The 24,788-nt window shown below is 40.9% G+C and overlaps 1 protein-coding gene across 1 annotated transcript in view; it reads left to right on the forward strand.

Annotated features, from left to right (window-relative positions):
* The window catches only part of LOC150080812 (centrosomal protein 43-like), a 203,490-nt gene that overhangs the window by 162,326 nt on the left and 16,376 nt on the right, over positions 1-24,788 (forward strand). Inside the window, exon 7 of the mRNA XM_090381485.1 lies at positions 7,106-7,262. Within this exon, the coding sequence (XP_090237611.1) occupies positions 7,106-7,262 (157 nt within the window). The remainder of the gene's footprint in view (positions 1-7,105; positions 7,263-24,788) is intronic.

Consider the following 24,788-nt stretch of genomic DNA (forward strand, 5'->3'; position numbering starts at 1 on the left):
GTGTCTCATTGCAGATAAAGTCTGTAGTACACTCAATGAATTGGTATATACAGGGTGTCTCAAGAATATTGGTACAAAAGTTTAGGGGAGGTAGGTAACATCTAAAGGAATGTGAATCGCATAGGAACCCATAACCGGAAACATCACCGTAAGTCGGTACACGGCGCTGTTCATCAGTTCGTGAGAGCAAAAATTTCTGGTTTACTCATTCAAGCAGTATTCACCACATGAAGAGCATGCATCGATATATGAACTGTAAGCTGGCAGACATGCCACTAGTGTATAGATTAGCAGAGGGGCCCACACGGTGTGCGACCCCATGCGGCACAACATCGCTTCGCAATAAATGTGTGGGCGGGTATGGTCGGTGACTGCTTAGTCGGCCCATACCTGTTACCATCCTGCATGAACTCTGCTAAATATCGGATATTTCTTGAACAAGTTCTACCAGGGTTATTTTACGATGTTCCAGCAAATATGAGACGCAACATTTGGTTTCAACATGACGGGATGCCTGCCCATTATGGAAGGTGTGTGTTCGTGACCATTCGAACAGGCGTTTTGGGCGTCAATGGATTGGCCGTGGTGGACCCATTCCTGGCCCCCATGCTCACCTGATTTATCGAGCCTTGATTTCTTTCTGTGTGGGCCCTCAAATCTATCGTGTATGAATCGCCTGTGGAGACGGAAATGGATCTCTTGGTGAGACTTGTCTGCGCTGCTGTTGCTGCTACTGTCAAAGAAACTCCAGGTGTGTTCGACTGTGTCCGCCAATCCATGCATGCGTCACGTCACTCATGCATCGCATCTCATGGTGGAACCTTCGAGCATCTGTTGTAACATCATGAAATGCATCCATCTTGTACTCCATTGTTAATATTATGTCAAATAAATGTTTGCCACTAATTACTGTCTTGTGTCATTTCTGCTTCTTGTGCCTCTGCTACTACTTTCCCGTGATGTTTCCGGTTATGGGTTCCTATGTGATTCACATTCCTTTAGATGTTACCTATCTCCCCTAAACATTTGTACCAATATTTTTGAGACACCCTATATAATAAACCGCCAGTGTTGGCAAGTTTTAATGTGATCCAAGTCTTACTCTTCAGAGTGCATCTCTGCAGTGTATATGCTGCATTCAAGAGGAATGTACTCGAATTTAATACAGTCAGAAAAGACAGCTGCAGATCCAATGCATGATTCTGACTTCGAGCTGTCTGTATACACCCGGCAAGAAGTCAGAATGTCCAGCTCGGTGTTGTGAGTAGAGCTGAAGGTAGACAGCAGGTAGAGTATCTGACTTCATCCAATTTTTAAAGGAGAAGTCAGTAAGAGCATGCCAGGGTGGAAAGGGCTGCTTGGGTGATAGCGCAACCTTGTCTGCCATGAGGTTCAGCTCTCTGAGTAGCTGTTGGACACGTATACTGAATGGATGGGTGGCAGTCTGTTGGGTGTTATAAAGATTTTCCCATCGTGGCTCAAAAAACAGATGTCCATGTGGGGTGGTTTGGTAAGGTGTTCAGCTTAAAAGCATATTGTAGAGACTTGTTTTCGTTGAAGCGACTAATGCGGGTCATTTGCTTCGACATACAGACTTTGCGCTGGAAATGTTCTAAAAGCACCAGTAGCAATGGAGATAGCCTGGTGGTGGATGGGATCAAGCCACTGAAGGATGCTATTCCTGGGGGGATGTATACGCTTGACAACCATAATCTAATTTTGACCGCACAAGTGCACTGTACAAACGTAGTAACGTACCGCGCACCGGTCTGCACCCCAACAGGTAGAAGGAAGAGCATGGAGAAGGTTCAGCCCTCTCGTGCATTTGGTGCTTAGCCGACGGATATGATGGAGAAATGTCAGCTTTTTGTCAAATATGAGTCCCAAGAATTTCGTTTCCACTACTACTGGAATGGTGCTTTTTCCAAGTCTCAATTCAGATTCGGGGTGAAGATTATGCTTGATGCAAAAATTGGCACAAATGGTCTTCTCCGGTGAGAACCTGAAGCCATTCTCCATTGTCCAGGAGTTAAGATGGTCAAGGGTTGTTGTAGTTGTTTCTCTATGGCTCTCATGTTGCATGATTGGGAAAAAATGCTAAAATCGTCAACACAGAGTGCACTCTTTACAGCTGGAGGAAGTTGTTTGGTAATAGAGTTAACTTTAATGGCAAAAAGTGTAACATTTAAGACAGATCCTTTGGTACCCCTTCCTCTTGGCAAAAGGGCTGGGAAAGGGCGGATCCTACTCGAACTTGGAAAAAACGGGAAGATAAAAAGTTTTTAATAAAAACAGGAAGGTGGCCTCTAAGACCAAAGTTGTAAATGTCTTTTACAATTCCAAATTTCCAAGTACCGTCTTACGCTTTTTCCATATCAAAGAAGATTGACACCAGGTACTCCCTTTTAAGGAAAGCATATCGAATAGATGTTTCCATTCTAATTAAGTAGTCCAAAGTGGACCTATTTTTTCGGAAGCCACACTGGTTTCAAGAGAAAGGGTCATTTGATTCTAAGTAGAATAAAAGGAGAGCATTGACCATTCTCTCCAATAATTTACACAAGCAGCTAGTCAGAGCAATAGGGCGGTAATTTGAAGGAAGTTTAGGAGCCTTGCCTGGCTTAGCAAAAGCAAGAATAATTGCCTTGTGCCAGGTGTCTGGAAACTGGGCTTCAAGGAAAATTCTGTTGTATAGGAAGAGCAGATGGTCCATGGATTTTGGTGGAAGGTGTTTGATCATTTCATAATGGATGTCATCTGGTCCCACAGGGGTAGATTTTGTGAAGGCAAGTGCTGTTTTCCGCTCACAGATGTTAAAAGGCTCATTATATGGGTGGGAGCCCTTTGATCTAAAATTAAGGGCCTGTCTTTCAGTTTTGTGTTATGGTCCAGGGCTGATGAGGGGTGTGCATTGTACTTTCCCTTCATTTTCTGCACTTTTTTCCAGACTACTTTAGAGCTGGTTGCCTGGTTAATAGATGATGTAAAACGGATCCAGGATTCTTTTTTGCTCTGACGTTGGATAAAATGTGCTTTGGTGCGCGCACATTTAAAAGCTGATTTTGTGCCTTTTTTGCTGCTATGCATTGTGGATTCCACCATGGTTTGGGAAATGGTAGAAACTGTGAATATGTTTTTGGAATTGCTATTCCAGCTGCATGGGCGATACTTTCTGTAATGTACGTGACTGCTCCATTGATAGGCTCCTGACTGACTGTAGTGATGTCAAAATTTGCCAGATCTTGAAAGGTATTCCAGTCGGCCTGATCAATCTTCCACCACGGTAACCTAAAAGGAAGACATGGTCTTCCACTATGTAAGCAGGTTACCACGGGGAAGTGATCACTTCCATACAGATTTTCTTCCACCTCCCAGGTAAGAGAAGGGAGGGGAGCAGATAGAAAGATCAATAGCAGAAAACGTATGGGTAGGCATATGGAAGAAGGTGTTCATTCCCACATTTAGAAGGGAGAGGTCATTGTCATTTAGCATATGGTCTATGACTCACCCCTTCCATTGTTGCTAGCACTATCCCACAGTGTCCACAGTGTGTTATGTCCATTAAAATCCCCGAGAAGTAAGAAAGGGGGAGACAACTGCGTTACAAGATCATCAAGGTCTTCCTGGGAGATGTTGGTCCCAGGAGGTAAATATATAGAGCACATGGTTAACAAAAAACCAACTGTAAGGTGAATTGCAATAGCCTCTATGCCGGTTGTAAGTAGTAAAGGCTGGACTGGGGTCTGGTTGCCCACAAGGATAGCTGAGCAGGACCATCCGAAATTCTGTCCTTATGAAAAATTGTGATGTTACGCATGATGGGTCATCATTTGCCTTTAGGTAAGTCTCCTGCAACCAAAAGCAGGCAAGATCTCTCCAGCAACTTGTTGTCTTACTGATGGAACATTTGTGTAGTTTTATTGAACTTAACAGGTAGTGTGCAATGGGAGTGAATGACTCCTTTGGTGTCATTCACTCCCATTGCACACTACGCCTGTTAAGTTCAATAAAACCACAAATTTGTGGTTTTATTGAACAGCGTTATAGTCAGATATGGGTTGCCTTGCCTCTTGATAAGATATGTTCAGCTCTGCCTCAAATTCACTTGAAGCACTGTAAAGGATTGGGACATACGGATGCACTGGACAATTAATATAGCCAGCTTTGATCTCAGGAAGAGTTTATGAATTAATCGTCAAAATAATATTTCTGGTGGAAACAAGTTTCCCATCCCTATGCATGAATAGATGTTTAACAGCTGTCACTCCTTGGGGTTTTAACTCAGAACAGATTTCCTCTTCAGCACTCCACCAGATCCCATTACCTGATGTTACCTTCTTTTTCTGTCTTTTTGCAGAAGTGATGTTCTCTTGGTCTACAGTCAAATTTTCAGTTAGGGATCAGATTGGGGCCCCAGAAGAAATTAGTTTATCAGAATTCATGAAGGTGCCTCCGTAGCCAGGTGGGAAGGAGCAGCAGTGCATAGCACACACTTCTTGATTACACCGGGGTTCGAGCCCGTCACCACCAAATACGGAGGATGCGGAAAGGTCAGGGAATGACCACCGCATATCCCGGAGCAATATGGCCTTAGTTGCTAATGCTCCTAAAAAACCAAAATAACAACAACAATAACAACAATTCATGAAGTTTTGAAGTGGTTCAGTGCCTGGGCTCCCCACTCACCACAGAGCCCAAAGGGATGCCCACTACCTGGCATGCAATAAATGCACTCAGGAGTGGAATGCTACCCAGATACCATACCTGCACCACTGCCAGCCTGAATCCTGTCCCTTGGACCATGAGGGTAGGGGCGTGGCATTGACCCTCAGGTAAGCCTACTAGCCAGGCCTTCCAGGACCACCTGTCTTGTCGAAGCAAGGGTGCCAAAGTGGTGTATTGAAGTTGGGCTCCCTCCCAGGATCCCCTTTTCTAAATTTCCACAGGTCGCAGCACACGGGAAACACCCTGGATTCCACTGATGTTAGCCTGGAACCTAGGCTGTGGGCGTTGGATCCCAGTGATGCTGATCTGGAGGACCAGTAGCATCATTTGGAGATCCCCTTACCATGTACAGGTGCCCACGTCAAGGGGCTGACACTGCATCTTACAGGTGATTTCATATAATTATTTTGTGAAAATCCTGAAATTTCATTTCAAAACTATTATAGAAAAATTGTATATACAGCAGGCCCCCGTTATAACGCGGTTCGCTTTACGCTGATTCACTATAATGCTGTTCTTATATTATAACCCATATCTGACTATAACGCTGTCACAGATCACTATAACGCTCTTTTACAGATTGCATCTTTGGCATATTTAACGAAATCGTTTCATTTGATGGAGTCGATAGCTTGAAAATGAATAGCAAAACAGCATTAGAACGTTTCCCACGCTCAGTGAAATTTTCTCTCATGCTAATTTAATTGCAGTACAGTGACTTGTTATGTAGTTCCGAGATCAACATTTTAAAAAATGATCAAGTATATTGCTTGTAATATTTGCGTTATATGCATTTACCCGAAGTCTAGTCATCACTCAGTACAGTATTAGACATTGTGCGTAACGGACAGTTTACTTGAACATTGTATCGTAATTAATGCAACCAACGCAGTTACATTTTCGAAGAGTTAATAATGGCCGATAAGAATGAAAAAGCAACAATGTCTGGGCACAGTACGAAAGTACGAAGACTACAGATGTAAGAAAAATACTACTGAATTTGAAAATTAAATTAGACGTTTTGAAGCGAATCGATTCTGGTCAAAGACAAGCAGATGTGTGCCATAATTTAGGACTTACAAGTTTAACTGTAAGAACAATTATAAAAAAATAAAGAATTAATTGTAGAAGTGGGAAAGATAGCTGTTCCACTGCAAGAAACTAGGGCTAGGCCGGCTATTAGGATTGAAATGGAAAGACTTAAACTAATTTTATTGAAGATAATATCCAATGCAGAATTCAGTTAAGTTAAATATTATAAAAGAGAGAGAGAGAGAGAGAGAGAGAGAGAGAGAGAGAGAGAGAGAGAGATTAGCCAACATGATGAGCTGAAGAAAACTCACCTAAAAAAAATGTGGAACTATTTAAAACTGGTAAGAGCTGGTTGAATAGATTTAAAATCCAAGAACTTGTTAAAATGATTGAAGAGGGGTATTATGTGTTATACTTCTCAACAAGTTTTTAACATAGATGAAGCAGGACTTTTGTGGAAACGAATACCTAAAAGAAGTTTCATATTGAAAGAAAAAAAAAAAAAACCTGCCAGGTTTCAAAGTGGGGAAGAATCGGTTGACTTTATTGTTGGGTGGTTATGCTGCAGGGGATTTAAAATTAATACCCCTTTTAGTTTATTTGGAAGAGGGCCAAAGTTCAACCCAAAATCTACACATTTTTCATGATTAAATTCATCAATTAAATTAAATAAATTTAGATCAATTAAATTCATGATTTTAATTGGAATTTTAAGTTTAATTTTGATACGTAAGTAGTTACCATATAATTATATACGTATGTAATGCAGAATATTTTATATGTACAAATTTTTGAATATTAAATATTTTGATCGACATTTGTGCATCTTTTCACTACCGTTTATTATTGATTAGGAAATATCCTATGGCACCGATTGCAACTCACAAATACATATGTTACCTTATGGGAATGTGGCCCCCGTTAGCACGGATTCACTTAGCACTGTGTTTTTCTGGAACGAATTATCAGCGTTAAGCGGGGGTTACCTGTATATTTAGTAAGGCAGATTAAGGTTCAATCATTAACTTTGAACCAAACAATTGTTTTTTGTGTGATTCCTAAAAGGCGTAGTGTGTGAGAACTGTCAAGTTGATGTTTGTGTCTGTCAACTGGAAAATGCATTAGTAACACACAAATTTCTAGTGCTACAGAAGTTATTATACCTTTTTCTTTTTGTTAAGTGCTTACTTCAACTAGTTAGGTGTTTAATTATGCATATGAGCATAATATCAGCATTTGTTTTCTAATATTGTAATAATTGTATAAATTAATAATTGCTAAACTATCTTTAGAAGTGCAGTTTAATACCTATTAAAATACATTAAGATGCATAGTATTTTATGTACAGTGGTCACAGTGACAAGTCCAGTCAGAAATCACAAGATAAGGAACAAAAAAGAAGCAAACAGGAGAATGCTGACAACTCAGAACAGAGTATTGAAGAAGAAATTGAAGAGGATCTTTCAGCTGTTGCTGATGATTTACTTGTCAGTAGTCTTTCTCTAGTAAGTTATCAATTGTTAGCTTCTATTGTAACAGATATTTTATTTATCTAGCAGGATAAATAAAATATTTGGTAAAGTTATCCTTTCTTAGACTTTTCATTATTTGATAAGAAATCGATATACAGATAAAATTAATACAAATTGCAATTAATACATGATAATACATTGGTTTTCAAATTGGGTTCCATGAGAGCTTGTTGGATTCTATGAAATTGTGTGTGTGAGTGAGAGAGAGAGAGAGAGAGAGAGAGAGAGAGAGAGAGAGAGAGATGATTTTATCATATGTTTTGTTTTTAATGAAAGAGGGAGCAGATACTATACAAAAAAAAAAAAAAAAAAAGAGAAGGAGGAAATACCCAAGGTCTGAACTGTCTAGAGCAAGGTTTTCAAAATGTGCTTAGTGGACTCCCAGGGTTCCACTGACACTAAACACACTTTTTTTATCAAACGTGCAAAGAGATCCCATAGAGATTCTGTAAATAAATTTTTTATCATTAATTTTTTATTTAATTTATATACATATACAGTTGAACTTGGTTATAATGAGCAATAACGACAACATTCAGAGAAAAAAAAAAAAAAAAACAACTGAAGTGTTAAAAGGGCTTACAGAAGATGACTTCCAGAAATGTATCTGTGTTCGGAAGAAACTTATGGAACAATGTGTGCAAGCCCAAGGCAATTATTTGAAGGGATAACTTGCAAGGTACAAAATATCTCAGTTATATTTATTTTATTGCAACAATCTCATTATTTAATAGTCACACGTTGTATCAACCTTTAAATATATTTGGCACTACGAATAATATCTGTAAGATATAAAATACGAAACTAAAAAGCCAGAAGAATGTTTAAATTCCAGAATTAAGTCCATTACTATATTTGTAAAGTTTAATTACTATATTTGTGAGTATATATATATATATACACACACACACAGTCGAATTTTGTTATAATGAGCATGGAAATAACAAGATCACGGCTGTAATAAGCAAAAAGCCATATGATTTTAATTTACGTTATTCCCATACAATTGCTCACTGTTATAACATGCGTACTACATGGATATACTGAACAAATTTTGGTAACTATGCAAACATTCTTAATTGCTTGGGTAATCGAAAAAACCCAATTCTTGGAATAGATGAAAATGAAAAGGACGACTTAGCTTTATGACTACCTGCATCGGATTAGCGGTCGGTTTATGACTCTGTCCTTCCAGGGATGGGGCTATACAATAGTGCATTGGTGTTCTGCTCGTCGCATTAACCTATTTTCAGATTGTATTGTATTCACTGAACCATTTGGAAATGGGACTTCTAAGAACATTATATACATTTCGGGAGCTTAAGAACTTTGCATGTATTTCAGGCTTCTAAGATCTTTGTACGCAGGTTACTTTTTCATTTTAAAGTAAAATCAGTTAGAAACGAACCCTTCCTTTGGAAACATCTCTACTAACAAAAGAAAGTCTCTTGACTCGTGAAAAAGTCAAAATTATTTGTGAGTTAGAACATGGTGCAAAAAGTTTTCTTTGTCCTCTTCAAGTGTATTGACATTGTGGAAGAATAAAAATGTTTACATATTGGCACTGGAAAAGAACATAGCCGAAAAAAAAAATTTAGAAAGTGCAAGGTTACAAATGTTGACGAAGCGTCGTTTCAATGGTTTGCCGCACAAAGAAGTGCTGGATTTTCGGTAGAGGATCTGATCTTGAAGGTTCGAGCAGAAAAATTTGCTAAACAATTTGAATGCAATTATTTTGTGTGTAACAACGGTTGGCTGGATTGATTTAAAAACTGACATTACATCGTTTATGCAAAAATTAGTGGAGAATCTCGATCTGCAGTCCAATAATGGCAAATGAATGGATTGATCTTGTTTGGACAGAAATCAGGAAAGATTTCAATGATGAAGACATTTACAACTGTTGTGATGCTGCAACAGGATCTATAAAATTTGGGCAAATGGGCTGAGAAGTGGCAACTGAAGTTTAACCTTGACAAATGCAAAGTACTGCATATGGGTAGAAGTATCCCCAGAGGAACGTACCAACTGTGTGGTACTACACTTAGGGTGGTAGAAAATGAAAAAGATCTGGGAGTGATTGTGCAGTCAGATATGAAGTTTTCTGAGCAGTGCAGACAGGCTACCAGAGCGGATCATGGGGTATTGTCAATGATATACAGGAATTTTGCTAGCAGGGAAAAGGAGGTGATTATTCCTTTGTATAAGGAAATGGTCAGGCTACGCCTTGAGTACTGTGTACAGGTCTGGTGGCCTCATTTTAGGAAGGATGTAGAGTTGCTTGAATGTGTACAGAGAAGGGCACAAGATTGGTGAAGGGAACGAAGGGGTTCTCTTACCAAGAAAGGCTTAAGTTTTGCAAATTGTAGCGGCTGGAGACTAGGCACCTGTGAGGTGATCTGATTGAGGTGTATAAGGCCTTGAATGGTTGAGCAAGCTGAATTCTGATGGGATTTTTCTGCTTGCTTGTTCAGATTACGAACCTGAGGGAGCATAAATTCAAATTGAGGAAAGACAGTTGTAGAATAGATGTGCGGAAATTTGTCTTTAGCCCCCAGGTGGTTAATTGCTGGAACAAACTTCCATCTGTCATTGTGGAAGTTGATAGCTTAAATAAATTCAAGGGGAACTGGACAGACTTTTAGAGGGAATGGTTTTGTGAAATTGTTTTATTTTTTGGCTAATGTTGCCTAAGCTTGCTTTCTTGCATCACATGCCCCAGTTACTACTACTACAATGCCAATGAAACAGGACTTTTTTATAATTTGACACCTGACAATACATTTAAATTCAAAGGGGAAAAATGTTTTGGTGGAAAAAAAATCAAAGGCTCGCTTGACAGTGCTCGTATGTGCAAATATGACAGGAACCAAAAAAAAAAAAAAAACTGTTTGTTATCAGAAAATCATTAAAACCTGTTTAAAAAACGTAAGGACACTTCCTGTAAATAAGTAAGCTTGGATGACTTCAGATATTTTTCAGCAATACGTAAATGATTGGAATAAGGAGCTATTCAAAAAGAAGAAAAATATTTTAGTATTAGCTGATAACTGTCCTGCACATCCCCAGATTCAAAATTTGTCCAACATTAAGTTAGTGTTTCTGCCTCCCAATGCGATGTCTATTTTACAACCAATGGACATAGGTGTAATCAAGAGTTTGAAAGGATTTTATAAAAGATTTCTAGTTCTACATCTGATCAGTCAAAGAGAACAGAAACTTCGAGTTATTGTTATGGAAGTTTCTGGCGCAAGGGCTACTTTGACCTTATTGTGCCTACCAAAGGTAGTGAAGTTGTATGTGATGACTGCTCTGGGAGCAGTTAAAATTGATTATACATTTGAGAGGTACAGCAGTTGGGCAGTGAGTGTATCAGTCTAGTGATTTTGTGCTATTACATTTCCTTTAATTTCAAGTGCAATTATGCAACCAAGTGTAGATTATTTCGGATATCCTGAAAGCTAAAGATGTCATCTATACAAAAGTTCCAACTATCGGCCCCGAATTTTTGAGGTAAACTTACTTTTGATAATTTTAGATAGACATAATTATATGCTTTAGCAGTAGTGACCGGATGCACGTGTATCATAGCACTTAGAGTGAATGCCACCCTGTTGCACATACTCGCAATTAGGCTAATCGCTGCCTCGAGCAATAAGGCTCCAACCCTCTGCCTTTTGTTTCTCAGGAAATAGAATTAGTTAATAGTGCACTGTGTTTGTGGTTTGAACTTAAGAAGGGCAAGCTATACAATAAGGTAATTTATTTCCAGAGCTTACAAATTTACCCTATTTGATCATTTATTTTCAATATATGTAAATATATTTTTCTGAAACATTGAAGTCAGCCTGCAAAAAATCGCCAACTTAGTTCAGCCCCTGTTTGACCAATTACTTGTGGGGTTTTTTTTGGCACTTACAACGAGCTCTTCTTCAACTTACTACAAGTAGATAATCGTTTATCCATATTCCTCTCGTTAATCCAGATACCCACTAAAACAACATGAGCGACGCTGAAGTTGAGCTGATAATTAAGGGACAGACGGATTACCCAATCCACTCAAGGAATGAGGCCCCAGCAACTGGGGAAGGTATGAATAAACCTACAAAGACCAAGGCCAAGAAGAAAGAGAAGGGTTGAAGAAGGTCTGCTACAGACGTCCCAACAACAAAGGAAGTCTCTGAAGAGGTTGCCAATGAATCATCCAGCGAATCTGACCACGAAGAACAAAAGAGTCAAGAAACTGAGCATGAAGGAAAAAAGAGTCAGGAACCCCCAATTACCCAGGTTCCCCCGTTGACTAGGACTCCAGTGGAACAGATTATTGCCATTAGAGGAACCCTAGAAAAATACATGGCTAAGCAATCAAGTAGAATTACTGCTGCTATTAGAACTGACGTGATAGAGATCTTCAGTAAAATGGAGACAGTGGTCCAAAAATTGCACGTCGACCATGAGAGGCTTAAAGCAAAAATCGAAGTTCTCACACAGGAGGGAGAAAAACAAATGCAACAATGCCCCCGCTCCTTTTCAGAGGTATTGAGGAATGGAGCTCAATATGTGCCCAACCAACCAGGAAAAGTACAAAACTGAAAGGCGGTAAGAAAGCCTGAATCACTTGTTATTTTGGTTAAACCAGTGGAAGACGCACATTTAGATACCAGTGAAGCGGTCAAGGAAGCACTCACAAAAAATTTCAAGGAGCAGATGAAAACTGTAAAAATAAAGAGTATTAGAAAGACCAGGCATCCAGGAGTCTTAATAGAAACAGACACCAGGGAGGAGGCACAAACCATCCTGAATAATGCCGACATGACAAATTTCGGGCTTAGGGCAGAAGCCCCAAAGAAAAAAGGGCCTTCAGTTGTGATCTCTGATGTGGACGAGAGCTTAACACCAGAGGAGCTTAAAGCTGAGATCTTTAATAAAAATCTAAGTATATACCTGCAAGATGAGGCTAGTGTGGATGATATTAGTCCGAAATACAGAAAGAAGACCAAGTCACCTACAAACGTAAACTGGGTAATCGAACTATCAACCAGAGCATGGAATATTCATTGGATGGGGCAGCCATAGATTCAAAGAATATATTCCTGTCCGCAGATGTTACAGGTGTCTCCGCTTTGGCCATACCTCACATACTTGCAACCAGCGTGAATCCACATGTGGCCACTGTGCCCAAAAGGGACACGACTATAAGGATTGTCCTGTCAGAGATCAGCCGCCAAGCTGCGCAAATTGCAAGGCTGCAAAGACTCCACACCAACATTCCATCCGAGATACCAACTGCCCTGTCTATCTAAAAGTAAAGAGTCTCTACCAAATGCGGATAAATTATGGACAGAATTCCTTCTCCCAATTACCAACTAGAGATAAGAATTGTACAATTAAATGCGCAGAGAGCAAGAGTCGTTGCAGACCAGCTGAAGAGATAAAGGTTGAGGAAAAACAAATAGATCTAATCCTGCTCCAGGAGCCCTATGTTCGCTCTGGGGTGGTTATGGGCTACCCCTCATCATATAAACTTGTCCACTGTACAAATGACCAACCATGGGCTGCAATTGTCATCAGAAACCCTGATATCACAGCAACCAAGATCACCCCACTATGCACTTCCATCAGTGCCTGTGCCCAAATCATGACATCTCTTGCATCACTGTTCATCCTCTCTCTCTCTCTCTCTCTCTCTCTCTCTCTCTCTCTCTCTCTCTCTCTATACAGCCATCCAAGTGAAGACATCACTGCTGCGATCTCTCTGATTGAAATGGCACTCAGCTCCTCCCGGGTGGGCAGCTACTAATAGGCATGTACTCAAACTGTCGCTCGCCACTCTGGCACAGTCAAGCACCAGATAGGAATGCCCTAGGAAATGGCGCAAGACTTGAGGACCTTATCCTTACATCAGGCTTACAAATCTTAAACCGCCCAGGACATCTACCCACTTACAGTGGCCCACTCTGGGAGAGCGAAATTGATATCACAATGGCTACGCCTGACTTAGCCAACAAACTTTTCGGCTGGACGATCCAGGAGTCCTGGACCACTTCAGACCATAGAGCGATCGCATTCTCCCTTGTTTGCTCGGTGGAATGCGTCGCATCGATTCCAAAGGACATTGTGCGTTATAACACCAAAAAAGCGGATTGGCAACGCTTCCTTGTGGAACTGTCCAGAAGGCTACCGGATGATGTTCCTCTACCAGATGGTGCCTACATACCCAGGTGGGAAGGAGCAGCAGTGCGTAGCACACGCTTCTTGATTAGACCGGGGTTCAAGCCCATCACCACCAAATACGGAGGATGCGGAAAGGTCAGGGAATGACCACCGCATATCCCGGAGCAATATGGCCTTAGTTGCTAATGCTCCTAAAAACCAACAAGAACAACATCCTCTACCGGCTTCACTCTTACCGGATCACTGTGTACACAATATTACTGCCATCATCAAAAGTGCCTGTGATCTGTCCATTCCGCGTAGGAGGCCATACCACTATGCTGTTCCCTGGTGGAATACATACCTTCGAGACTTAAGAAAGAGGGCACAACAAGCCAGGAAAACTTACCAACATGCACGTGCCCATCTTCCCCCACATGAGGCTGAAGCTGCCCGGGAGGCATATCGGGTAGTTAGAAACATGTACACCAAGGAAATTCGTAAGTGTAAGAAGGAATCATGGCACACCCTGGTCTCTACTATTGGTAATGAAGACCCATGGGGCATCGTGTTCCGCATCATCACCAATAGGCTTCCTAGAGGTGAGGTTCTTAGTACAACTCTCAAACCGGATGGCTCTTCAACCTTTACCTGGTCTGACTCAATAAACAATATTCTTGATTCCATTTACCCTACTGAATTTTCAGCAATGTCACTGGAGCAACAGCAGTTCATCTACAGTAATCAAGCTTATCAGCCAGAGGCTACGGAACCGCCCTTCACTATGTTAGAGATGAATATGGCTCTGGCTAAAATGAAAGATGGCAAAACGCCAGGTGCTAACTTACTCGAAGTCGACGTAGTCAATAAATTCGCTGAAGGCTACCCCACCACACTCTTGAGCCTTCTCAACAGGTGCCTTGCTGAAGGAACTTTCCCTGTACCCTGGAAGACTGCTACTTACTCTCAAGCTGATCCTGAAAAATCCAGATAAACCACCCCAACTTCCTGCCTCCTACCGACCAATTGCTCTGCTCTCTGTTTTGGCCAAGCTTCTAGAACGACTTCTGCTGTATCGCCTTTCCACCTGCTATACCGATAAGCAACTCACCTCACCATGTCAGTTTGGATTCAAGACAGGCTCCAGCACTGAAGATGTTATACACAACTTCAAAGTATACTCTAGCCATCATGGTGGACTTTGCTGGTGCCTTCGATCGACTGTGGTGGCCCAGTGTCCTTCGGAGGCTTCGGCAGGCAAACACGTCCAAAAACCTATACAATAGTCTAAAATCCTATCTCAGCAATAGAAAATTACAAGTTGTAAACAAATACCAGACTACGACAAGATGCGTTCACCGGGGTTGCCCCCAGGGCTCTGTCCTTGGGCCATTCCTCTGGTCCATTGTTCTGGACGAGTTCCTGGGGTTTGACCTGGGTGGAGCTAGACCCTTCGCCTTCGCTGATGATCTTGTTCTGGTGGTTCAAGGTGACACAAGAGCGGCACTGGAAGCAAAAGCAAATACAGCTCTGGAAAAGCTCCAAAACTGGGCAGCACTCCACAACCTCTCAATTTCTGGTGAGAAAACAAAATCGATTCTCCTCAAGGGAAAGCTACAAATACGCAGGCCTCCAACAATGAAGTTAAATAACATCCCTATACGTCTCTACACAGAAGTCAAATACCTGGGAATCTACATTGACACCGGCCTTACCTTTCACCCTCATCTGAAGTACTTATCCACAAAAATCCGAAAGTATACGGCTATGATAAGAAGAGTCAGCGGAGCGGACTGAGGTTTGAAGCATAAAGCTTTGTCTCTCATCTATAAAGCAGTGTTTCTCCCAATTGTGTGTTATGGAGCCTCAGTTTGGTGTACAAAGGCCATCCTGGAAAAGAACAAGCGTAAACTTGACTCAATACAAAGATTCATGCTATTGTCTATCTGCAGGGCATGTCGCACTGTCAGCACCCCTGCCCTACAGGTTATTACTGGATGCTTGCCACTCTATCTTGAGGTGATTAAAAGGGGACTTTACTATCGATTAAAGAAGGGAATTCCGACACAGTTAAATCTTCAACTGCAGCTTACCAATGACCTGAAACAAGGAAGAAAACGTATCTTCGAACACCTTCAAGGACTTTGGCAGCATTCATGGGAAACCACGCCCAAAGGAGAAATTACCAGAAGAATCCATTGACATGACTTTCCCAAAGTCTTCTTCCTGGTTTTCACCTGGTCTGCAAGTTACATTCCTGATCACAGGACATGGGCCTTTTCAACAGAAATTGACAGCAATGGGAATTGAAAGCAATCCATTCTGCCACTGTGGCGAAGAGGAGTCATGGGGGGCATCTCATGTATGAGTGCCCTGCTTACGATGATTGTAGGCTCAAATTTTTTACTGAAATCCAGGATAACCCTTGTAACCATGAAACATACCTGCTTCGGAATGAAACAACATACAAAGCTTTAACGAGTTACGTACAAGCTGTCTTTACCATCAGACGGGCAAAGTTTGCTGAACTTAAAGAGCTGCTCAGAACAACGACCTTCAAGTGCAAACACAAACTGGGGTCGGATAGCATTTTCCCAACTGATAAAAGTGTAAGACTGAAGATTAAAATACTATGCTGGCATCACGGTTGGCACTCCTTGAAAAGCTGACTCCCAGAGAGTGCTAGGCGCCTCCGTAGCCAGGTGGGAAGGAGCAGCAGTGCGTAGCACACTCTTCTTGATTAGACCGGGGTTCGAGCCCGTCACCACCAAATACGGAGGATGCGGAAAGGTCAGGGAATGACCACCGCATATCTCGGAGCAATATGGCCTTAGTTGCTAATGCTCCTAAAAACCAAAAATAACAATAACATCCCAGAGAGTGCTTGGCCTTTGGCACTCGCACAGTGGCTCCTGCCCCTGTGACTTTTGATCCCTCTACCCATCCCTTATTTCTCCTTACTTGGGTGGACTGCCTTCTCTATCTGTCCACTTTAGCTTGTTCCTCACATTCAGACTCCCTTCCTCTTGTTCCCCAGGCCTTCTCTTCTCTCTCTTTTTTTTTTTTTTTTTTTTTTTTTTTTAACTTGGTCTTCGTCCAGGACGCTCAGGCGACCCTGCCAGAGACCAGCCAGAGAATAAAGGGCAGCCTGGCTACCTCCTAGCGGCGTGTGCGGGCAACGTGAGGTCCCACCAGGGGCCCCGCGGCCAATTGCCAGGACATTTTTTTTTTTTTTTTTTTTTATGTGAACCCCAAACACGAGAGGTATTAGAACCTATAGTACTTAGTACCGTGCTTGGGTTGGAGGTTGAGAAGACGAAAGAAGATATTTGTTGACATTGGACTTGAACTTCTGTAGATTGTAATTTTCAGGAAATACGTATGAAGGAAGGTTGTTAGAGAAAACGGCAGTTGAATGAATAAATGAGGAAGATGAAAAGTTGGTTCTGTGGGTTTGAAGTTGGACAGTAAATGGATGTTGGCTGTTGGCGGCACGTGTTCGGACTGTTTTGAAAGAGAGAGCGGGAATTATAGAAGCCAATTCAGAAGAACAGTGCCCATGGAAATATCTGTAGAAGAGGCATGCAGCAGAAACAGTACGTCTATGAGAAAGCGAGTGGAGAGACTCTGTTAGAGATGAATCATTAATTAACCTAACTGGCCTCTTCTGAATGGAATCAAGAAGCCTGAGAGAGGTTTTGGGGGCACCACCCCAAATGTGGGAACAATATTCCATGGCAGGGCAGATTTGTGATTTATACAGAGTGAGCAGCTGTTTGGAAGAAAAGTAACGCCGAGAGTGAAAGAGAAAACCAAGTTTTTTAGATGCAGAGGAAGCAATATTTGTAATGTGCTTGTGCCAAGAGAGATTAGAAGTCAGGGTAATCCCCAAAAGAGATATATCCTTTTGCCTAGAAATTGGAGTATCACTAAAGATAAGCATAGGAGCAGAAGAATCCTTTTTGCGAGATATAAGACAAGACTGAATTTTAGAAGGGTTGAAATCAACTAAGTTGTCTTTGCCCCATTGGAGAATTACCTGAAGATCGGCATTTAAGGAATTGGTAGCAGATTTTCGAGAAGTTGAAGCTGATTGAGCAGGGCAAGGTTTCTCAAAATGGAAAGTTGAATGCAATGTGCTATCATCGGCAAAACTATGGATAGGATTTCCAGTCAATGGAAGAAGGTCATTGATATACAAGAGGAAAAGAGTGGGGGAAAGAACTGAACCTTGGGGGACACCGGCATTATTGGAGAAGTTAGAAGACAGAGAGCCATCTACCATCACCCTTAGTGAGCGATCAGAGAGAAAACTGGATAACCAATTACTAAAAACAGTTGGCAAACCATAAGATGGAAGCTTGTTTAGAAGACCTTTATGCCAAACACGATCGAAAGCCTTTGAGATGTCAAGAGCAACTACTTGTGTTTCACCGAACCTTTCCATTGAAGTAGTCCATAAATGGGTAACATAAGCCAGAATATCACCAGTGGATCGACACTGACGGAATCCATACTGCTGATCGTTGATCAGACGGAAGGTTTCTAGGTAGTTTAAGAGTTGGCGGTTAATTGATTTCTCCATTACTTTAGAAAGAGTAGAAGTAATTGCAATGGGACGATAATTGGATGGGAGGGATTTGTCACCCTTTTTAGGAACTGGCTGGATATGAGCAAATTTCCAAGCAGAAGGAAAAACACCTTTGGAATAAGAAAGTGAAAAAAGGCGGCAAAGAATAGGAGTAAGTTCAGGAGCACAGGTTTTGAGAACAAGTGGAGAAATACCATCAGGACCTGGAGCTTTCTTAGCATCAAGATTCATCAGAATCCTTCTGATATCCTTTTGACGGAAGACCACAGGAGGCATTGAATGGACCGTGTTGGGAATGGTGGGAGGTGTTTTACCAAGTTCATTAATACATGAGCTGGAAGAAAAATGAGATGCTAGCAGGTCAGCTTTATCCTTGGCTGAAGTGACAACAGAACCATGTGGTTTGGACAGAGGTGGAAGCAGAGATGGGCAAAAGTTGCGGCCAATAGCTTTGGCAAGAGACCAGAATGCTCGGCTACCATTAGGGCAAGAAGCAAGTTTTCTACTCTTAGCCTGTTCAAACTCAAGTTTGGACTGATTAGTAACTGCTTTACAATTGTTGCGAGCTTTGGTGTAGGCAGAAAATGAAACTGAAGAATTAGAAACAAGCCAATATGCAACATTCTTCTCTTGAACAGCCTTAGCACATTTATTGGAAAACCAAGGTTTAGATAAAGGACGAGATTTTAAAGTGGAGTGTGGGATAAAGGATTCCATTCCTGCAAGAATAATTTCACTGACACGATCTGAGCAAACGTTGACATCAGGAGTTTTGAAACAGTAATCCGACCAAGGAAAAGAAGAAAAGAAGTCTCGCAGATCATCCCATTTTGCATTCTTGTAATGCCAAACAACACGAGGTTGGGAATAGCCATGAGATAAAGGTTCCATTGGAGAAGAGACAATCACCAAGTTGTGATCTGAAGTGCCTAAAGGACCTCTCACTTCGACCGTGTACTTAGAAGGGTTGTTTGTGAGAAAAAGATCAAGCGTATTGGCTGTATGATTCGGATTGTTCGGTATTCTTGTAGATAAATGAACAATCTGTGCTAGGTCATTAGTAATTGCAAAAGCCTCAGCATCTCGACCTGCTAGATCAGTGTGACCAGAAAACGGAAGCCAGCTGGAGTTGTGAACATTAAAATCACCAAGGAAAATTACCTCAATGTTAGGAAAGTTGGACTGGAGAAAGTCAAGTTGCAACGAGAGGAAGTCAAAGAGCTCCAAGTGATTAGTGGAGTTGGGAGAACGGTAGAGACAACAGATGAATTTGACACAATGAGGTAGAGAGATTTTAAGCCAGAGAAGATCAAAGAGAGGAGATTCCAAATTGCCAAGTCTCTGACAGGGAATATCAGAACGGACATATGTACCACACACAAGTACCACCTTTGAGGCGAAAGGAATCATACAGCGAATAATTTGGGCATCTGAGATGAGCAGTAGTTGAATCAACCGATAACTGAGATTCTGTCAGAAAAAGTACATGGGGTTTGGCAGTCTGCAAGTGGAAATGGACATCGTTGAGATTAGAATTGAGACCACGTATATTTGTGAAATGAATTAGGAAATCCTAATTCATTTCACAACACAACACATCCAACAGAACCTAACGCAATATGTCATATACAACAGACAAAACCTTTCTGGCATTTACAGTAGTTCTGTATTTCTTCACAGCGTACATATGGTACATATTTCTTCACAGCGTACATATGGTGCAGATGTGAGAAATCGCAGGTGGTGCCTGACCCTAACACTATATACATTTGAGAACACCACCGGAGATGGGAGAAATCCGAGGAGCTGCTAGACCCTCAACATACCAAACATACATTTGAATTCGTTTTAGGTACAAAAATAATTTGGAGAGATTTGCATTGTTACCTATGATGCAGCTGATTTACAACGGTTCTTGTAAATTTGACAAGGACCTGAAAACACACTGTTGGGCATTGTTAAACAAGTTACATTCAGTGAGTATATGCTTTACTGTCAGTGGTTGCAAGCAGTGCGTACACTGCGGAGGATCATTTCCTGCGAACAGAAACAGATGAGTTAGGTGAGTATGGCCTATTCGGCTTCTGGCTAGGATTACTTCTTCTTTTCTATTTTTACGCAGGCTAGAATTCCGTAATTGTGGTTCAGGTTTCAGCTGAAACAGCTTGTTCTGTGTTTGATTTCTCCACATAAGTGCCCGCTGTTCCATACATTTTCTCTGGATATTGCATCTACAATCGGTATACAGGACAAGATCATTTGTTGAGGTTATGCTGGAGGGATGTTTTGCAGCATTATCTGTGCATTCATTTCCTTTAATATCGTTGTGCCCTTGGGTCCAAGAGAAGACAACAGTTTGCTGATGTTCATGAAGACTTATCAATGCATGTCTTATGAGTTTTAACTAAGGATTGTGAGGTGTCGTGTTTTTGAGAGCTGAGAGAGCACTTTTGGAATCCGTATATATGATTCTTTTATTGATTGACAGGAGTGAAATATATTCCATGGCAAGCTTAATGGCATGAAGCTCAGCAGTATAACTGCTGCGATTCTGCAGGAAGTGTAAGTGAAATAGTTATATTAGGGAAGACAGCAGCTGCACCCACTTCATTACCAGACTTAGCACCATCAGTGTAGATCTTAGAAAAGAGGGAATAATTCTGTGTATGGACAAGATGTAGCTGTTGGATATTGATATCTGATATAGCACCTTTCCCCTACTGCTCAAAGTAATCATCACAAGAAGGCATGAAGGTAATCCACAGAGGATCTGGATGTCTTAAGTCTCTGAGAACATTATGAAGTTGAATATTCCAGCATTTTGTTAGATTCTGGAATCGGATACCAGTAGGCCGAATTATTCTTGGTCTGTTTGCATAGTGGCCAAATAGGATGTGTGGGGTGGCTTTTAATTTTAGCAGAGTAGTTCATCGATAACATCTTTCTTCTGATATTCAGTGGAGTTTCGTGGGCCTCAACATACAGACATTGAACTGGGGATGTTCTGCATGCACCTAGGGCAATCCTAAGAGCAGTGTGTTGGATGGGAGCAAGACGGGCCAAGGTACTCTCTCTAGCAGAGTCATAAACAGGTGCTCCATAATCCAGCCGAGTTTTAATTAGGGACCTGTAAAAGCGGAGCAAAGTGTAACGGTCTGCACCCCATAATGTACTGGAGATGACCCGGAGTACGTTCATTTTCCTAATGCAAGTAGTTCGTAGGTGTTTCATGTGATCTTGGAAATTTAGCTTCATATTGAAAAGTAGCCCTTAGACGAATATTGTTCATGATTGGGATAGGATGATTGTCCAAAACTAGTAGCTCAGGATCTGGATGGATTTTGCACTTGTTGCAGAAGTGGATAGCTGTAGACATTTGCTTTGATAGCCTGTATCCATTTTATGTCATCCACAGTTCAATATTATTTATTGATATTTTTAAGTGCCTCTCGATATAATTCATATTCTGGGAATGACAGGATAAGGTAAGATCATCAGCGTAAGGATATGATTTGACAGTGTGTGGAATTCTATATGTGATATTGTTGATTTGTATTGCAAATAAAGTGGCACTGAGTACAGAGCCTTGTGGGATTCCTTCTTCTTGTATGTATATTTGTGATAGAGCCTGATGGTGGAAAGACCTGTGGCGAAGGAAGTTTTGAATAAAAGATGGTAAATGGTCTCTCATATCAATAGAATGGAGATCCGAAAGGATCTCCGTTCTATTTAGGATTCCATAATGCCATGTGGTATCGAAAGCTTTTTCTATATCAAGACAAAGCATGACCAGATGTTGATTTCTAATAAACGTATTTCTTACCTTTTATTCAGCCTTTACCATAAGATCTAAAGATGATCTATTCTTCTGAAAGCCAAACTGATTACTGCTAATTATGTTTCTGGACTCAAGGTACCATGTTAATCAGCGGTGCACCATTTTTTCCAAAGTTTTACTCAAGCAGCTGGTTAGACATCGGTCTGTAATTGTATGGAGTTGAGTGATCTTTTCCTGGTTTAGGGATAGCTATTACATAAGAATGTTGCCAGGAACAGGGGAATGTGTGTTCAGAATAGACCCTATTGTAGAATTTGCACAGTGAGGGCAGAGATTTCTCATGTAGATGTTTCAGCATTATATAGTAAATACCGTCAGGGCCCAGGGGTGCTGTTTCTAGAGGTATTTATGGATTTTTTCAGTTCAGTTAGTGTGAGTGGTTGATTATAGGGAAAGGATAGGTAGCTTTGAAATTTAGTTTGGATTGCTCAGCTTTGGCTTTAATTTTTTGGAATGATGGCTGATAAACAATTGAGGCAGACAACTCAGAGAATGCAGTTCCTAAGGTGTTGGCAATCTCTGTATGAGCAGAGATCTCCTTCCCATTCCAGTTAAGAATAGCTGAAGGTGATTTAAGATAGTTGCCATTTAACTGTCTTATTTTTTTCCAAATTATTCTGGATTTGGGTTCGGTATCTTTATTAATTGTTGAAGTGAATTTTATCCAAGAGTCTTTTTTGTCTTTTCGGTAGATGTATCGTGCTTTGGCTCTAAGTCTTTTATAATTAATAAGGTTGACAGTGGTTGGTTATTTGTGGAATTGGTTCCATGCTGCTTTTTTTTTTTCTCTTTTAACCTTTTAACAGTCTTTGTTCCACCAATGATTGATATGCCTGTGGTTTCCTAGTTGAGACTGTGGGATGGTGGTTGTGGCAGCTCTAAGTATCTGTGCTGTTATATGCACTGTGACAGTATCAACAGAAGACTCAATGATGTGATCATCAAAAGAGACATGATTTTTATATTTTGTCCATTCTGCTTTGGAAAATTTCCATTTCATTTGGTTTCAGTTGTTTTGGAATGGGTGGTTTGAATTCAAAGATCTGTTGCCGAGGTTGAACTAGTAGGAAAATGAATGTAAGTGGATAAGCCAGTGTTCAGTAACATTAAATTCTGTCCCATTAATGAGCTCTCCACATCTATCTGAGAAGGGATATCCCCATAATGGATTGTGACCATTAAAGTCCCCTAACAGGCAGATGGGAGACATACTTGCAACATAAGGTTTTCCAGTTCCTGAATTTTACATGGTTTATTGGGTGGAAGATAGATTGAGACGATTGTTAAAGCAGTACCAACCACTATATGAGCTGCGACGGCTTTTAAGGAAGTTTGGAAAACAATTTATGTACAAGGAACTGTTGAGTCTACGAGTATGGCTACTCCTCCATGAGCAATTTTTGTAAGAGACCTGTCTTGACGAAAAAGAGTATAATATTTAATTGATACAGATACTTGAGGTGTTAAATTTGTCTCTTGTAGGCAGATACCCACAGGATGATAACGATCGATTAACTCATATATGTCATATATGTTGCTACAAAACTCTCTGCAATTCCATTGGATTATGTTGTTCATTGTGTAGGTTTAGAGTTAGCAGTTGAATCTGTCTGTTTTTTAGATGTGCTCTGTTTTTGGCAGTCAATTTTTATTTTTTCCTTTTTTTGGAAAGAATGGACGTGTGTCCCTGTTCTCTTCAGCATATAGATCTAGATCTGCAATATCCATATTTGTGGCATCAGATGATTTCTTCCTAGCATAATCTGAGTTTTCCATTTGACCTGAAATAACTGGAGCTTGAGTAATAGGTGGTATTGAGATTGGTGTATTATTATTAGTCCTATCGACAGTTTGTTTTGTGGATTGTGGTGCAGATGATAAGAGTGATCAAGCCCAGTCAGAAATTGACACTTTTGGTGGAACTGTTGTATCCGTCAGAGTTGAAACTGTTTGGTATCTTTTGGATGCTTCAGCATATGTATGTTTAGGTATGCTGTGTAGAAAATGTTTTCTCGCTTCGGGGTATGTGACTTTGTTATCTACTTTGTATTTCTGGATTTTTTTCTCCAGCTTCCATTGTCCACAGGATTTAGAAAATGCTGAATAATTGCCTTTGCAGTTTGGACATCATGATGATTCGGCATTGCAATCAGTATGAATATGTTCCTTTGATCTGCAGTTTAAACACTGAATTTCCTCGGCAGACAGTTTGGGAATGCCCAAACTTCTGACACTTGTAGCATCGAATAGGATTGGGGATGTAAGGATGGATCGGCAGTTTAGGTATCCAGCTTTTACTGATGAAGGTAGATTCGGTGTAGAAAAAGTGAGACTAATGCTACGGATGGGTACAAATTCTCCATCCTTCTTTAACATTATTCATCTTGCTTGAGTAACTTTCTGGGCCAGGAGTTCTTGAACAATCTCTTCCTCTTTGATGTTCAATAGGTCCCATTTGGATATGACTCCTTTAAAGGTATTAAGGGTGGCATGAGGAGGTACCTTAGTGGGGACTCCACCAAATGATGTCAGTTTGAGGAAAGACTCAGAATGTTTGCGGTTGGTGGTTTCAACTAATAGGTCACCAGATTTCAGTCTGCGTACCATTTTTGGTGATCTGGCTACACTTTCTAAACATTTTTGTATATAGAAAGGAGATAGTGTACCTAATGACTGATTCGTTAACAAATGCAGTATAAGGAAAGATGTGTATTCCATTTGAGGTACATCTGTTTTCATCCTTTTGCAGTTTTGATTGTCACAATCGTTTTGTTGCAAATTCAGAGGATTTGTAGTCTTGAGAGGAGGAAAATTTTCGTTTTCCATGATTGCTCCTTTTAGTCCTGGAAGGATAACTTTTCCTTCCAGGTTTCCGGCCTTGCCACAGGGAGGCAGGAGCAGTGCCACGAGGTGACCA

Source organism: Mastigoproctus giganteus, chromosome 9 (genome assembly GCF_048544385.1).
Source record: "Mastigoproctus giganteus isolate SK-2022 chromosome 9, ASM4854438v1, whole genome shotgun sequence".
Taxonomy (NCBI): domain Eukaryota; kingdom Metazoa; phylum Arthropoda; class Arachnida; order Uropygi; family Thelyphonidae; genus Mastigoproctus; species Mastigoproctus giganteus.